The sequence below is a fragment of the Nannobrachium achirus genome (genome assembly GCF_963921795.1).
Source record: "Nannobrachium achirus genome assembly, chromosome: 7".
Lineage (NCBI taxonomy): Eukaryota > Metazoa > Chordata > Actinopteri > Myctophiformes > Myctophidae > Nannobrachium > Nannobrachium achirus.
This window is the reverse complement of record NC_137816.1, coordinates 62,377,794-62,394,669: the sequence shown is the minus strand read 5'-3', so window position 1 is coordinate 62,394,669 and position 16,876 is coordinate 62,377,794. Positions and strand designations below refer to the sequence as shown.

The 16,876-nt window shown below is 43.8% G+C and overlaps 2 protein-coding genes across 2 annotated transcripts; both read left to right on the top strand.

The window, feature by feature from the left end:
- Positions 1-1,566: 1,566 nt before the first annotated feature.
- Positions 1,567-3,126, top strand: LOC308288893 (GPI mannosyltransferase 3-like; the record flags this gene model as incomplete). The annotated part of the gene is made up of 3 exons (XM_080730367.1): positions 1,567-1,663; positions 1,929-2,135; positions 2,945-3,126. Exons 2-3 carry the CDS (start codon positions 2,021-2,023, stop codon positions 3,124-3,126), a joined length of 297 nt encoding a protein of 98 aa, XP_080586493.1. The 5' UTR covers positions 1,567-1,663; positions 1,929-2,020.
- A 1,627-nt stretch (positions 3,127-4,753) lies between these two features.
- On the top strand, positions 4,754-15,902 carry LOC308287951 (GPI mannosyltransferase 3-like). The gene is made up of 10 exons (XM_080729289.1): positions 4,754-4,830; positions 5,248-5,352; positions 5,883-6,013; positions 8,691-8,831; positions 9,492-9,543; positions 9,822-10,033; positions 10,729-10,793; positions 12,971-13,184; positions 14,171-14,354; positions 15,771-15,902. The coding sequence occupies exons 2-10, from the start codon at positions 5,287-5,289 to the stop codon at positions 15,882-15,884; spliced, it is 1,179 nt and encodes a 392-aa protein (XP_080585415.1). The 5' UTR covers positions 4,754-4,830; positions 5,248-5,286; the 3' UTR covers positions 15,885-15,902.
- Positions 15,903-16,876: the final 974 nt, after the last annotated feature.

Sequence of the window (16,876 nt, the reverse complement as noted above, 5' to 3'; positions counted from 1 at the left end):
ATTTCTTTACAATATGGCTGCTGTGCTGCAGAGCCTATTCAGCATCAAAACATTTCTGAAAAATGCTCAAATGTAAACATCATAGACTATTACAGTGTTCGAACTACTTTAGATTTAGATTATCAAAACTGATGTTAGATTTATCAAAACTGTTTTGATAATACATATATGATAAAGGGGGTGTGCATGACATGTTTTTGTTCAAATAATATACTGTATAATATGACAGTAATAATCATTATTACTGTTCTATACAGTGGTTCTCAAACAGTGGACCTTGAGGGGGTTCCAGGGGGTCCCCAGCTAAATGATGGAGAGAGTAGGTAACCAAATGGACCCTTATGGATATTTAACTATTTAAGTCTACACAATTAGAGAATTAGAATAATTAGTTTTTTGATCAACGTTTAACACAGCATGGCATTGTGGACAAAATACTATCACGGATTACGTATTAGCTTTTAGGTGTGTGTGAGAGAGGCTAAATGTCATCAAATGGTGGTCCGTGGCTCAAATGCTGAATAAATAATGGACCTTGATATGAAAAGGGTTGAGAACCACTGTCCACTCTTCCATAACATACAGGGGTCATTGGTTCATGTCCAAAATAGACTGACATGTGTTTAAACGTTGCTCTTATGATTGGAACATTCATGCATTACAAACAAACTCACCGTTTCATCCAAACCGCCTTACGACACAAGCATGCAAGTATTTCTCACAACAAGTGAAATAACATAGAAATAAACAAACATGTGGACCAACAGACAACAGAGGACATCCACCGACCACGGTACCAGGACGATGGGAGAGGACACATACGTCATATCCGGTAGGTTCGAAGGGGTTTAGCACATGCGCAGAGAAGTATATCCGGTAAGGTGTTACAGCGCATGCGCAGGAATGATAGATTTTATTGATTGATTGATTGAAGAATTTATTAGAAGTTTGCAATAGAAAAAAGTACAGTTTCATGCAGCAAGAGCCGACAGTAGACCTACAAATCACTGGTACAAGGTCAACTAAAAGGAGATCCTAGAAAGCCGAGGCTTATTTCCACAGGAACCACAGAAAGAGATTTTATGAAAACTATTTATGAAACGGATTGAACATTTTTGCAGTGGTGGAAAAACTAAGTACTCACATGTTTTACTTTAAGTAAAAGTATCTATACTGCACTGTAGAAGTACTCTGTTACAAGTAGAACTCTGGAATTCAAAATGTATTTGAGTAAAAGTACAAATCCTTTGAAAATAGCAGCTCTACAAGCTCCAGTCCAGTAGGTGGCGGTAGTGCACCATGATAACGCTGGCCGCCTCCAGCCAGTGAACAAAAGAAGAAGAACATTGTTGTCATTGGTAACTTCCTGCATGTTGTTGTGAAATAGTTTGACGAAATATTGATAATTATAATCCTAAATATAACAGCACACAGCAGTAACACACCGCTGGTGAAAATACCGTCGGTCGTTTTATCTGTGGTGTCGTAGAAGAGAGTGAAGTATCGTTTTTTTTTGCAATCATTTAAAAATGTGTGATTGGGTTTCATATCTCATTCATTGAAAGTTGCTATAAAACGTTGCAGCCATCATCAGATCAGATCAGATCAGATCAGAGGTTGCATCTCTACAGCTCAATGGATTTGAACTGAAGAACCCAGAGAAGTAAATACAAATTATTTTTATTATTTTCTCTGCATAGTACTGTGTTTTATCTGTCTGTCATAATGATAACATTGAATGAGTGAATCATTGATGAGTTAAAAAAGGTTCTCAATTTAAATAAGTCTTGTGTGCTTTCTTGAACATATCCTTTTAGTTGACCATGACATGTACCAGTGAACTGTACTGTCATGAAACTGTACCTTTTCCTATGCAAACTTCTAATACATCTATCAATCTTCAATTCTTCAATCAATCAATACTGTAGGTGTACATTAGCCTTGAGCCAAGGCTGATCATATCTGATCTACACACACGATGGAGAAGCTTCTGATCTGATCCACACACACACGTCACACGATGGAGAAGCTTCGTGCTCGTTTCAACTTGGGCCACAAAGTTGAGCCTGTCAAGCTGAGGAAAAGGAAATCACAGCTGTACATCAACGAGGACACACAGTCCCCACTAAACACTGGTAAGACAGCAGAAACTAATTATACTCGCATGTTTTATCTAAAGCAGTGATTTTCAACCCTTTTCATAATCAAAGTTCATGATTTATTCTGCATTAAATGAGCCACGGAACTAGGGGTGGGCGATATGGTGATAATTATCGTTGAGACGATACAATGTCTCCACGATATGCCTCTTCAGAGGTATCGTATATATCGTGATACAATTGAGGGAGCCTTGTAAGAAATCCTGTTTAATCGTTAATACAGAGATTCATTGCAGTATTCAATTTAAACCTGCATTTTGGTCTAAATCAGTAGTTCTCAAACTTGAAAATGTCAAGGTCTCCAGTCTCCACTTAACTCTGACAGTATACAAATGAAACCAAATGGACCCGTAAGGGTCCATTTGGTTTCATTTATACATACTTGTATACATACATACTTGTATACATACATACAAACAAATTAGACCTCCCAAAAGGAACCCAGAGAGTCTAGTTTTTGTCAAGTAACTTGAAAAATAACCATAAAAACCAATGTGAAAATGAATCGTGATAAAATCATGTATCGTGATACAGCTTGGGAAAATATTGTGATATTGTATTTTTCCATATCACCCACCCCTACACGGAACCACCATTTAACCTCATAGACTCAGACATAATATAATATTTTGTTGTTGTTGGATAAGATTTTGTCCACTATTCCATGTTGATACTGTAAGTGGTACCAATAATGGAGAGTACGGACCCCTGCTGGTGACTGAAACAAGATACAAAAGCTGGAGAATGAAGATGTTAACGTGTGATACGGTGTTTTAATTCCACAGGTGTGTTTGGGCTCAACGTGGCGGTGTTGTGCGTGCTGTTCCGTCTGGTCAACTGTTTCCTGGTCCAAACCAGCTTCGTCCCCGATGAGTACTGGCAGTCCCTGGAGGTGTCCCACTATATGGTCTTCAAATATCCTTTACAAAACAACAACAACATTTCTCTGTGTGTGTTTGTGTGTTAGGGCTGTCACGATTATGACATTTTACATGACAATTAATTTTCTCTCAAATAATTGCGATTAACGATTTAATTGTGTTTTTGTCGTTGACAATTACATTTCTGTTTGGCTTTAGGCTTTGAAGTTGCACATGGTAAATATGACACATAAGCTAAATATACAAAGAAATTACTTGACATATTTGACAACTTTATACTTAAAAAAGAACATTGATAGTGGAAATAGCCGATCTACAAGCTCACAACGCGATCTACAAGCTCACAACGCGTCGCGATGCGACGCGTTGTGAGCTTGTAGATCTGCTATTTCCTCAATGTTTGACATGGAAACGATTATGACGATTATGAAAAATAATCACGATTATGTCAAATAATCACGATTAGACGATTATGTAATAATTGTGACAGCCCTAGTGTGTGTGTGTGTGTGTGTGTGTGTGTGTGTGTGTGTGTGTGTGTGTGTGTGTGTGTGTGTGTGTGTGTGTGTGTGTGTGTGTGTGTGTGTGTGTGTGCGTGCGCGTGTGCGTGCGCGCGAATACCAAATCGCTCACCCCAAAGCACAGTCGCCCGGGGAAAATCTGCCAACCTCGGCACTGGCACCTCCTGGTATTCCTACACGTACAGTAATCTCAGTAAATGCCAACCCTAAATTAATTTCTAACCTTATCCTAACCTTATTCCTAAACCTAACCTCAGTAAAACTATGCCTAAACCTAACCTTATTCCTAAACATTACCTCAGTAAAACTATGCCTAAACCTAACCTTATTCCTAAACCTCACCTCAGTAAAACTATGCCTAAACCTAACCTTATTCCTAAACCTTACCTCAGTAAAACTATGCCTAAACCTAACCTTATTCCTAAACCTAACCTCAGTAAAACTATGGCTAAACCTAACCTTATTCCTAACCTTATCCTCTGTAAAACAAATACAAGAACTGCTGAGGGGTGAGCACAGTGGTCCACGGGAAATGAATGGGGATGAGTGTGTTTTTTGGAGGAGCCTTCTGGTTAGCGTGTGTTATACACATAGCAGTCTGGCTAACCATTGTCAAATATAAGGGAACGCCCACTCTCTTTTGTTCCTTTTCATCTGATAGCTATCAGAGTCTATCTTGAGAGATTATACACATAGTTATAATATCAGATACATGTAGATGATATTTACTGAAGGAAAAACAAAAAAAGAACATGTGGCATAATTGCCTACGTATAATGACATGGCCAACATAGGGAACCAGCTCAGTGCCCTTGTGGTTAGAGTGTCCGCCCTGAGACTGGGGGTTCGATCCCCGCCCGGGTCATACCACAGACTGGGACCCAGTGCCTCCCTGCTTGTCTCTCAGCATCAAGGGTTGGATTGGGACCCTGTGACATACTAGCGTCATGTCCAGGGGGTGTACTTGTACATCAAGCTGCCTCACACTACAGAAACAGGAGACAGGCTCCTAGGAGCCCTATGGGCCTCTTGGCTTGGCAAGGCTTACAAAATAGGGATAGGGCTGTGTTCTAGATCTTTCCTGTGAGTAATGTATACATTAATGATGAAAATGTAGTATTTGTACTCAGTTGTAACCTTGACAGTTTCACCTATGGTCACCTGACATGGGAGTGGAGCGCAGGCATACGAGGATTCGCCTTCCCATTCTTCTTTGCATTCATATACAAGATATTACACATCACAAGTTACGACACTGTGTATCTCTTGGTAAGTCAATGCATTTTCTAGGGGGCAGCTGTGCAATAAAGAAATACAAAGACAAACTGCAGAGGAAAAAAAAGTTTGTAAGGATTACACATCAGAACTAAATCATATGGACTGAAGTGAGGAAGAACTGAGACACTACACTGTATCTATGTGATGTATTACCTTGTGCTTACCTTGCTTACTGTTAGTTGCTCTGGAATTAAGAGCGTCTTCCTATTCTTTAACTCTATGGCGTCTGCTAAATTGTACCTGTGTCCTGTGAGAATGTACACTCTCAGAGTTGATACAGACCCAGAATTGTCCAATTTGAACCTGTGGTGGTCGCAGGACATTGATGTAAAACAGTATTTTAGTATTATCTTCTTTCTTGAGTTGCTGTTGTACTTTCTAAAACCGGTCCGATGTTCTATTTTACAGATATGGCTTCCACGAATCGCTCAAGCGCTCCTTGCTGCGATGGCAGACATCAAGCTCTACACCCTCATCCACACGTTGGAACGCCCTGATGTTGCCAAATGGACGGTAAAGAATCAGCTTGTCTGTGTACAGTGACATGATCCAATTTAGTCGTTAAGCCAATTACGATTTACAATTTAGGCATTTAGCAGACACTCTTAAGTTTAACCCAGATCAACAATTGATTCCTCCCCACACACATGTGTGTGTTGTCACTGCTGTTGTATCCTACTGACTCACCTGCCAGTGAGGATCCCCACCGGGAGGAAGTAGAGCCTACTCTATTTTTGTTCACCCCCCAGAATAGGAACCACCCTGATGTGGTTACGATATTTTCCGTCATGTTTCGATGCACCTGGCTGCCAGCTACAATAGGAGCGGCAGTGGCTCAAGGGTAGAATGGCCGGTAGAGTGGGGAGACTCTGAACCCTAATTGCTTCTTGGTGCCTTGCATGGTTTCCTCCGCTATCGGTGTATGAATGGGGGAATGTAATGCACAATCTATGCAAAGCACTTTGGATAAAAAGCACCATTTTATTTACCAATTATGTTTGACATTTTCCTTGCTCTCTTTCCCCTCCCTCTCCCCCATGCAGCTGTTCTGCCAGCTGTGCTCCTGGTTCACATGGTACTGTTGCACCAGAACGCTGACCAACAGCATGGAGACCACCCTGACCACGCTGGCACTGTGCTATTACCCTCTGCCTGGGAACAAGACCCACTGCAGGTCAGTGTTACTACCCTCTGAAACCAGACCCAGGTCAGTGTTACTACCCTCTGAAACAAGACCCAGGTCAGTGTTACTACCCTCTGAAACCAGACCCAGGTCAGTGTTACTACCCTCTGAAACCAGACCCAGGTCAGTGTTACTACCCTCTGAAACAAGACCCAGGTCAGTGTTACTACCCTCTGAAACCAGACCCAGGTCAGTGTTACTACCCTCTGAAACCAGACCCAGGTCAGTGTTACTACCCTCTGAAACCAGACCCAGGTCAGTGTTACTACCCTCTGAAACCAGACCCAGGTCAGTGTTACTATACCCTCTGAAACCAGACCCAGGTCAGTGTTACTATACCCTCTGAAACCAGACCCAGGTCAGTGTTACTATACCCTCTGAAACCAGACCCAGGTCAGTGTTACTATACCCTCTGAAACCAGACCCAGGTCAGTGTTACTATACCCTCTGAAACCAGACCCAGGTCAGTGTTACTATACCCTCTGAAACCAGACCCAGGTCAGTGTTACTATACCCTCTGAAACAAGACCCAGGTCAGTGTTACTATACCCTCTGAAACCAGACCCAGGTCAGTGTTACTATACCCTCTGAAACCAGACCCAGGTCAGTGTTACTATACCCTCTGAAACCAGACCCAGGTCAGTGTTACTATACCCTCTGAAACCAGACCCAGGTCAGTGTTACTATACCCTCTGAAACCAGACCCAGGTCAGTGTTACTATACCCTCTGAAACAAGACCCAGGTCAGTGTTACTACCCTCTGAAACCAGACCCAGGTCAGTGTTACTATACCCTCTGAAACAAGACCCAGGTCAGTGTTACTACCCTCTGAAACCAGACCCAGGTCAGTGTTACTATACCCTCTGAAACAAGACCCAGGTGTCAGTGTTACTACCCTCTGAAACAAGACCCAGGTCAGTGTTACTACCCTCTGAAACAAGACCCAGGTCAGTGTTACTATACCCTCTGAAACAAGACCCAGGTCAGTGTTACTACCCTCTGAAACAAGACCCAGGTCAGTGTTACTACCCTCTGAAACCAGACCCAGGTCAGTGTTACTATACCCTCTGAAACAAGACCCATGTCAGTGTTACTATACCCTCTGAAACCAGACCCAGGTCAGTGTTACTATACCCTCTGAAACCAGACCCAGGTCAGTGTTACTATACCCTCTGAAACCAGACCCAGGTCAGTGTTACTATACCCTCTGAAACCAGACCCAGGTCAGTGTTACTATACCCTCTGAAACCAGACCCAGGTCAGTGTTACTATACCCTCTGAAACCAGACCCAGGTCAGTGTTACTATACCCTCTGAAACAAGACCCAGGTCAGTGTTACTACCCTCTGAAACCAGACCCAGGTCAGTGTTACTATACCCTCTGAAACAAGACCCAGGTGTCAGTGTTACTACCCTCTGAAACAAGACCCAGGTCAGTGTTACTACCCTCTGAAACCAGACCCAGGTCAGTGTTACTACCCTCTGAAACAAGACCCAGGTCAGTGTTACTACCCTCTGAAACTAGACCCAGGTCAGTGTTACTACCCTCTGAAACAAGACCCAGGTCAGTGTTACTACCCTCTGAAACAAGACCCAGGTCAGTGTTACTATACCCACTGAAACCAGACCCAGGTCAGTGTTACTACCCTCTGAAACCAGACCCAGGTCAGTGTTACTACCCTCTGAAACAAGACCCAGGTCAGTGTTACTACCCTCTGAAACCAGACCCAGGTCAGTGTTACTACCCTCTGAAACAAGACCCAGGTCAGTGTTACTACCCTCTGAAACCAGACCCAGGTCAGTGTTACTACCCTCTGAAACCAGACCCAGGTCAGTGTTACTACCCTCTGAAACAAGACCCAGGTCAGTGTTACTACCCTCTGAAACAAGACCCAGGTCAGTGTTACTACCCTCTGAAACAAGACCCAGGTCAGTGTTACTACCCTCTGCTGCCCGGGAACAAGACCCACAGCAGGTCAACCGGGCGGTCACGCCAAACGTATTTTCCCACAGGGGCTTTTCTTTTGGTTTACTGTGCTCAGTTCACCCGATAATGTATCTTTTTTGAAATGTTCTCTGTATCAGCAAAAGAATGCCAGCATTCACAGAAGTATCCTTCAGGTAATTTCATTCAGATAAGACGGTGGTTCCCAAGAGAACCACTGCTGTAGACCAGTGGTTCTCAACTTTTTCAGGGTGCGACCCCCAAAATAATCATATTGTAACTGGGGACCCCGCATCCTACGAGCACCAAGAGCCGAGGAATTACATGTTGTATAACACAACGCGTTGCGAGATGTTGTGAGCATGTAGATCTGCTATTTTCACAAATTCTGCCTCTAATATTGGACAATTAGGCCAATGTTTAATTTGTCATTTTAGAGGTATTAAAACGTCCTTAAATTGTCACTTTAGAAACATGCAGAGATACCCTCTATACACTTAAACTTTATGTTGGTTTGTTTACTGTTGAGTGGGAAATCATCTGGGGACCCCCTAAAATACTTTGAGGACCCCCCCCCCCTCCTGGGGGTCCCGACCCACAGGTTGAGAACCACTGCTGTAGACTACAGATTGAGATTGAAAGCCACACCCCTCCCTCCCCAATCCTCCATGTCCTCTTCTATCTGACTTAAAGGAAACATTTGTTGTTGTTGTTGTTTTTACAGTGCTAAATATCTGTCCATGGTTGCCCTGGCGGTCATCGTCCGGCCCACAGCCTTGATCGTGTGGCTCCCCCTGCTGGTCAGCCACTTCTGGCAGGAAGAGGACAAACTAAGACTGATAAGTCACCGCTGCCTTCCCATAGGGTTAGTAGTGACGTCTTTGTGATGTTGTTTGCCACACAGTGTCACATGGCCAGACTGTTGTTGCCTCTGCCACAATGTTCAAGTGCTTCCGTCGTACAGTCTGGAGTGACGGATAAAACCTCCTCCCCGCTTCCGTTTAGTCTCTACAGTCGCGTGAATTTGTCCTGATATGAATCAGAAAGGATCTAAGCATATATAGCTTGCTGCTTAGCAGAAATGGAAATTCTGAAATAAAATGTAAAGACGTTTTAAAATATATTTTGATGAACGGAAATGACAACCATGAGGTGTAGTAGTTCCAGACTCTATATACAGTAACATTCAGGACATGTAGTTCCAGACTCTCACTCTATATACATTCAGGACGTGTAGTTCCAGACTCTATATACGGTACATTCAGGAGGTGTAGTTCCAGACTAAAGTATATATAAGTGGAATATAAGTGGAATAGTTGTCTGGCTACGGGAGACTACATAACAGATCTGTAAAATTCCTCTTGGTTCGTAACTATCGTCAATTTAGCTTGGGACCCCCTGGAACCCTCTCAAGGACCCCTGGGGTACCCGGACCCCACTTTTAGAACCACTATACTACATCACTACTTAAAGTAATTTGCTTGCTTGCAGTTGTTGCCTAACATTTAATTCTCTTCACTTGCAGGGCTTTGACTCTTGTGATTTCAACTATAATTGACTGTGCATTTTATGGGAAGGTAAAACAAATAACTCACAATTGTTTTTTTTTTTTTTCATTAGTTTGGTGTTTGATTTTAGTGTAGTTTTAGGTTGTTGCACTTTATTCATGAGAGGTTCTCAGTTTTAGACTTTTGATGCTTTAGTCTTTAGTGTGACACTGTAGTATGGTCAAGTAGGCCTAGTAGGGCATTCATTTACAAAAAGTACAGCAACAAAAAGTTAGAATATAGAGAAAAGAGCTTTTTTCTGCCCCAGCAGCAACGATATGCATGTTGTTTCCCCTCTCCTCTCATAGTGGACTCTGGTGCAGTTCAACTTCATCAAGCTGAACATCTTCCATGGAGTGTCAGAGTTCTACGGCTCTCACCCCTGGCACTGGTACCTGATGCAGGGCTTCCCTGTGGTCCTGGGCCCCCACCTGCCTTTCTTCCTCCATGGATGCTCTCTGGCTGCTAAGAGATACCGCATGCTGTCGGTGGTGGTGGGCTGGACAGTAGCAGTTTACAGGTACGCTGCTGCTGTTGTTGTTGGCAGTGGTGGGAAAAGTAAAACAAGTGTTTTTACTTGAGTAAAAGTATCAGTATTGCAATGTAGAAACACTCAGTTACAAGGAAAGGTCTGTTGGTAATCATATTTTACTCGAGTAAAGGTTCAAAAGTATTGGCATCAATATATGAGTAAAGGTAGTCATTATGCAGACTATTTCACAAAACATTATTCGCTGTGCCAATTGATTTCTCCCGAGTCCCCACACACATTTCTGTGTTGTCGCTGACTCACTTGCCAGTGAGGAGCCCCACCCAGGAGGATATAGGGCCTTCCCTCTAGCCCCACCCAGGTGGATATAGGGCCTTCCCTCTAGCCCCACCCAGGTGGATATAGGGCCTTCCCTCTAGCCCCACCCAGGTGGATATAGGGCCTTCCCTCTAGCCCCACCCAGGTGGATATAGGGCCTTCCCTCTAGCCCCACCCAGGAGGATATAGGGCCTTCCCTCTAGCCCAACACTCCCCTCGTGCAGTGACTATTTATCACCCTCCCACCCGACGCTCGACAAAGCCGGATCCACCACGGTGAATTCATCCCATAACCTCCGTGGTGTTGGGCAGGGACTTTACCACTGCACCACCCAAGCACAAAATAAAGCTTTTCATTCATTCATTCATTTGTTTGTTCATTCAAGATGTCTTTATTCTCATTCCAGTTTGCTTGCTCACAAGGAGTTCCGTTTCATCTACCCAGTGTTGCCCTTCTGCATGGTGTATTGTGGTAGGTCAACTTTTACATGCCCTTCTGCATGGTGTATTGTGGTAGGTCGAGATGAAGTAGAAGAAGGCGTGATAGTGAATGATAGCAACATTCAGGCAAGTCCCGGAAAAGACGCCCTGTGATTGGCCAGAGGCACTTTGAGTGACAGTTCTCCCCCAAACCTTATTTACTATTCTGTACCCCTGGTTTACACATTCTAACGGCGCTGAGTCGGTTCATGCGACCTTCGCAACGCTCGACTCGGCAACTCGCTCGCTACTGCTCGCTCGGCGGTGTCTCACATGGCTCAAGGTCGCCTCCGTCGCTATTGTTGGAAAAGTAATGTCGGTCTCCATGTTTTCGCAGTCTTGCATTCAGCCAATGAGAATGCAGGGATGGCGGCGCTTGCCCGAATGTAGCTACAATTCACTTTTATGCTAGAAGCGCGGCTTGCCAAATAGGCTTCATTTACGCTCTGTAGAAACCAATGGGTAATGTTTCTATGGTAGAATGGGGTCCTCATGGTTAGGGATGGGACGATATGAACATTTCATATCACGATTATTGTGACCAAAGAAATCGCGAATTACGATATTATCGCGATAATCATAATATCCCCAACATCCATTATCCTGGGGTGGAACATTTGCCAAAAAATATCAGATCACATTGCGACGTGTTGTGAGCTTGTAGATCGGCTATTTTCTGGCAAGGAGATTTGATAGAGAGTGAAAAATCACACCTTGTTGTGAACTGAGTGGTGGTCAAATAAAAAGAGTCAAATACATGGATTGCAATCCGCGACGCGTTGTGAGCTTGTAGATCAGACACATTTTGTCACGGAACACGCCGTGATGAAGAAGTATAAGCCAGGATTTACTTGGGTGATGTGATGTGTGTTGAACGGACGGACGGACGGACGGACGGACGAGGCTGCAGTGCAGACTGCACACAACAGCGCCGAAAAAGGTAAAGTAGTGGGAACACAAGCAGGAAGCTCCATTCAGCGGCAGCCACTTCCAATCAAAGCACAACATTGCGTATACCTCAGCGTCGGACTTTTCTCCGTGCTCAGAGTTATGTCACCCAGTCGCGGACGTGTGTGTGTGTGTGTGTGTGTGTGTGTGTGTGTGTGTGTGTGTGTGTGTGTGTGTGTGTGTGTGTGTGTGTGCGTGCGTGCGTGCGTGCCCTCCTTGCAACGTGTGTGAGAGAGAGTGTTGAGTGAGTCTGCCTGCTCAATAGCGCCCCTCCTTCAACGTGTGTGTGTGTGTGTGTTTGTGGTCTGTGTGTGTGGTCAAGAGAGGTATGACAGGCGACAGACATACAGACAGACAGACACGACATCGTGAAACCCAATTACAGGAGTGGCGGTGAGACCACCACTCAAAAAAGACTGTATCAAGTGCATATATATGATAAGTACGTTTTACCAATAGAGGGTTTTAAAAGGTGAATTGATCCCAGTGCATGACGGAGGACGATATCATGATAAATTAAATCTCCACAATACGATTATCGTAAGTGTTTTCTTTTATCACGATAAACGATAATATCGCTTATCGTCCCATCCCTACTCATGGTCTTAATGTGTTTTTAATGTGGTTTAACCCATTTAGGCCTGAACACATTATGACGCAATATTTTATGCTTTAAATATAAAAAATAGCAGATATACAAGCTCACAGCGCCGCGCTGCGAGCTTGTAGATCTGCTATTTTTGAAAAATCGTGAAAATTAGAATTTTGACCCGATTCTATAAGTGTCTTTTGAATCCTTCTAAGATTTTTGAAAAAAACCTATGTTTCTATGTCAGCAATCTGGCTAGCCATCGTCAAAGAAAAGGTCCTTTTCACTTAACTGGAGCTCAGTTAGTCTGTTCTTGAGAGACTACTATGTCAGTGGTGCTCAAACCGTTTCATGTGAAGGACCCCCAAAATGATATTTATTTGGCCACGGACCCCCATTTCAAAATATCTAGTTCCAGGGACCACCCAGAAGCAAAATTTTAGTTACAAACGTTTGCTTTGAAAATACATAATATTCAAAGATTTGCACACATTTTCACGACTTTTTCAAAAATAGCAGATCTACAAGCTCGCACCGCGGCACTCGGTGCCGCGCTGTGAGCTTGTATATCTGCTATTTTTCACTGGATAAAGCATTCAATAATTCTAGGCCTAAATTTTAATTGAATGCAGGGATATCTCTGGCACATCTCGGCGCGTGGAGGCGCGTGGCTGCGTACGGCCTGCTGCTGTCCAACCTGCTCCCAGCGCTCTACACCGGTCTGATCCACCAGAGAGGAACCCTGGACGTCATGGCTCACCTCCACCCAGCGCTGTGTGAGCCCACCTCTAACACCACCTCCTCCACACTGTTCCTCATGCCCTGTCACTCCACGCCATTCTACAGGTACACCACCCTAATCCTACTGGTGTGGAAAAAAGGTTAAAGGGATTAGTTCACCCCCCAAAAAAGCCTTTTTTTCCCCTATAAATTACTCACCCCATGGAGACTTGAAATCATGGATTTATTTATATATTGTATATCTGTCTGTCTGTCTGTATTTGTATCTGTTCTCTTTTGTATCAAAGTTTGTCCATTGTTTCTGTTTTAAGTATATTATAGGGTGCGTTCGGAAATGCGCACCGGGTGTGTGCTCAGTGTAGTGAGTGCAGTGGGCGTGACGTTGTAGGGTGCGTTCAGTGTGGCTTATTTACGAACGACCAGTTGAGAGGCAGCTGTGTGCTTTTTCACTCTGAAGGTAAACTTTCTGAAAAGCAGCAGTTGCTAACGTAACGTTGATATTGAAAGGAGATGTAATTCATAACATTGGCATACCTGCTGTTAGTTTACACGTTGATGTGTGTGAAACTATCAAGCTCAAACGACCAAATAAGCTGCAAGTGCTGCATTTTAGGGTCATTTCCTCCATTGTTCACAGCTGAGAAGCGCTCGAGACGTGGCCATGAAAACCAACCAATCAAAACACCGCACTGCCGCACCACACCGTCAAACCCCATCTTCTGAGTAGGGTTGGTGAGTGCGTGCACTCAACACACTGGTGCGCCGCGCACTGGATTTCTGAACGACAACGCACCGATTAAAAGAACGACAACATGGCACACCAGTGCGTTGAGTGTGCATTTCCGAACGCACCCAATATGTGAAAAAAGGGTGGGGGGGGGGGGGTTATAAGCTATGGCTTCAGGCCACGCTTTTCTCTGCCCATGGGTTGTCTTTGTGCTGTTTAGATAGATAGATAGATAGATAGATAGATAGATACCTTTATTATCCCAAGGGGGAAATTCAGTCGTCGTGTTGTGAATAAATCTGTACATGATGGACTTAAGACCCGATATAAAAACCATTCATTTATTCATCCACTGTCATTTCAGCCACATGCACTGTCCAGTGAGGATGCGCTTCCTGGAGTGCCCTCCAGACCTGGGGGGGGCAGCAGAGGGCTACAGGGACGAAGCAGACCTCTTCTACCAGGAGCCTCTGAGCTGGCTGAGGAACGCCTTCCCCTACAAGTCTTCACTGCCAACACACCTGGTCCTGTTCGATGTCCTGGAGAAGGTCCTTCACAGTTCACACAGTTCTCTCTCCACCTGTAATTTACTGTAGAATAATGTGTGTGGGACACATCCGGGTAATCTGGGACCGTCAATGACGCGTGATTATGGATCCCACTGGGAAAGATGGATAACCACGCCCCGGACTCATTTTTGAAGCTTGTGATTGGCTGAACCGGACGTAGGGAGCGCACCGTTGTAGTCACTTGGACCGCGCGAGGTGCACCGAAACCCAATTATCATTGCGTTTATCGTGCGCTTGCCCAGGCCTAAATATAACGATTGCATCCACCACGGCTTCGTAACTCGCGCCGCTTGCAATGTCGTGGACAATAACTGTGAAAACGAGCGCTCTATGCCGTTTCCATCCATCTTTCCCAGTGGGATCCATAATCAGGCGTCAATGACGGTCGGGATTACGATTACGTCACACTCGGCTCGGCTGCGACGCAGCTGCGAGCCGGAACTGCCGTCCCACCTGCACGATGGGACGCTGGAAACTTGTGGATATCAGTGGTTCACAAACTTTTTTTTTTTTTTGGCCGAGACCCAAAAGAGATTTGATGTTTCACCAAACTAGGGAAAACAGCAGATCTACAAGCTCACAGCTAGTATAAATCATGATAATATTATTCATGGTAAAATAATTGAACTACAATTGAATTAAGGGGGGGAGGAGTATTTACTCTTATGTTTAATGATGACACGTGGAGAAACTTGTTGTGAGCCTGATAGTTGCCAAACCAAATTACATGTTACCAGGCAACTGGGATGTGTTTGAATGTTGTTTGAATGTAATGAAGTTGTGGCCACAGTGTTGAAAATATCTTGGCACCGGTTGAAACTCTTTCACTTCGAGTCCATTTCTTATTTGTGATGTTATATTCTTGAAAAGGACGCCCCCTTTTTAAGAATCATAGCATCAGCATCATATACCACTTAGCCTCGGAAACCCAGGCTTCTTTTGGCGATAGGAAGAAAAAGAAGCCTGGGCGATCGCGTTATGATCACTGTTGGAGGAAGTGTAGAATTTCCCTAACCAATCAGAGTGCAGAGAGCGTCGCACCGAATGTGTTGACGTCATGACGCAGCAGCGTTCTCTGCGCTGAGCAGAGGAGCAGAGGGGGGTGGGGGGAGGAGAACACATGCTATTGGCCAGAGACTCGCGGAGAGATTCGCCGCGCCCGCCCATCTGCCTACACAAACTGCTCTGCGTTAGGTTAGAGTGTATACCACTAGTTATGGTTTTAATTGCAGTTTGTCAGGCAAACGGGGTACTAGGTTTAAAAAAAATCAGGGAAAGGGGGTTCTCAAGCCAAAAAAAGATTGAGAAACACTGGGGTTAAGAATGTGTACATCTTCCACTGCTACACATACTGTACTTTTATATGTTAAATATCTGTTCTTGTGAACGTTCCAGGAGATCTCTGCGTTCCTGAACGGAAACCAATACCGGAGAACGGCGGAGATATTCCACAGCCACGTTCCTGAAGGAAGAGTTGGAGGAGAAATATTTATCTATGAAAGGCACTGACCAACATACTCCTTAACCTTTATACATTGTCTGATTAACATTTTACTCTGTAATAAATTATTTTATTTTTGTAATGCTGAGATGTTTATGGTTTAATTAAAATGCCACATGCATGGGGGAAAAAAAACTCAACTGAATTTTCTTTTTGGTTTGGTCCTAATATGTGATTTATAAAACATGAGAAAGGAACACTCACACACAATAGCACTCATAAACAATTAGAATTATGATGTTTTGGTACTCATACAACCAAACAGTTGAAGAGATTACCAGCCCTAACAAAAAAAAAGTATAGTCATTTTGTATTCTAAAAAAACAAAGCCAGACGCCACAGGGTTAACCTCCTTTTTATGAAACGGATAAGGCTTTCTGGAAGATGAACATGCATTCTTCTATTGCTAGTCTGACCACTACAACATTTTGCTCTTTAATCGTTAAATAACGAATAACCGAAAATAGGTTATCTACGCTGTTTTAAACTCTTTTCATATCAAGGTCCATTATTTATTTGGCATTTGAGCCACACAGACTACTTTTTGATGAGATTTAGCCTCTGAGGCGCCGTCCAAACATTTGCGACAGCTATCGTGTCCGTGTTGATTGAGAATGAGGGGCGGAGGGTGGGTCCAATTCACTCTCAATGAAGGTCACATGGTTTTTTGTCTCTTGCAAATCTCTTGGCCGAAAGACACGGCAACGACATGAAACCACATGACTTGCATAGAAAATAAATTGGAGCCCTAGGCCTCCTCCCCTCATTCTCAAACGATACGGAGATGTCTCACGCATATGTGTGATTGCGGCCTCAGACCCAAAACTCTATTTTGTTATTGTTGGATGAAGATTTTGTCCACAATTCCATGCTGTATTGATGTTGGTGCCATAGGAGAGATAGCAGGCAAACATTGATCAAATTAACAATTCTTCTACATTCTCCATTGTGTAGACTTCTTGTAAATTAATTAATGCATGCTTTTTAACAATCATTTAAC

Excerpts from the sequence above, each read along its gene's own strand:
- LOC308287951 (XM_080729289.1), top strand. The coding sequence starts at position 5,287 with ATGGCAGACATCAAGCTCTACACCCTCATCCACACGTTGGAACGCCCT. Across the intron at positions 9,544-9,821 it reads ACTGTGCATTTTATGGGAAG|TGGACTCTGGTGCAGTTCAA; the intron begins GTAAAACAAATA and ends CTCCTCTCATAG. Across the intron at positions 10,034-10,728 it reads TGGACAGTAGCAGTTTACAG|TTTGCTTGCTCACAAGGAGT; the intron begins GTACGCTGCTGC and ends TTCTCATTCCAG.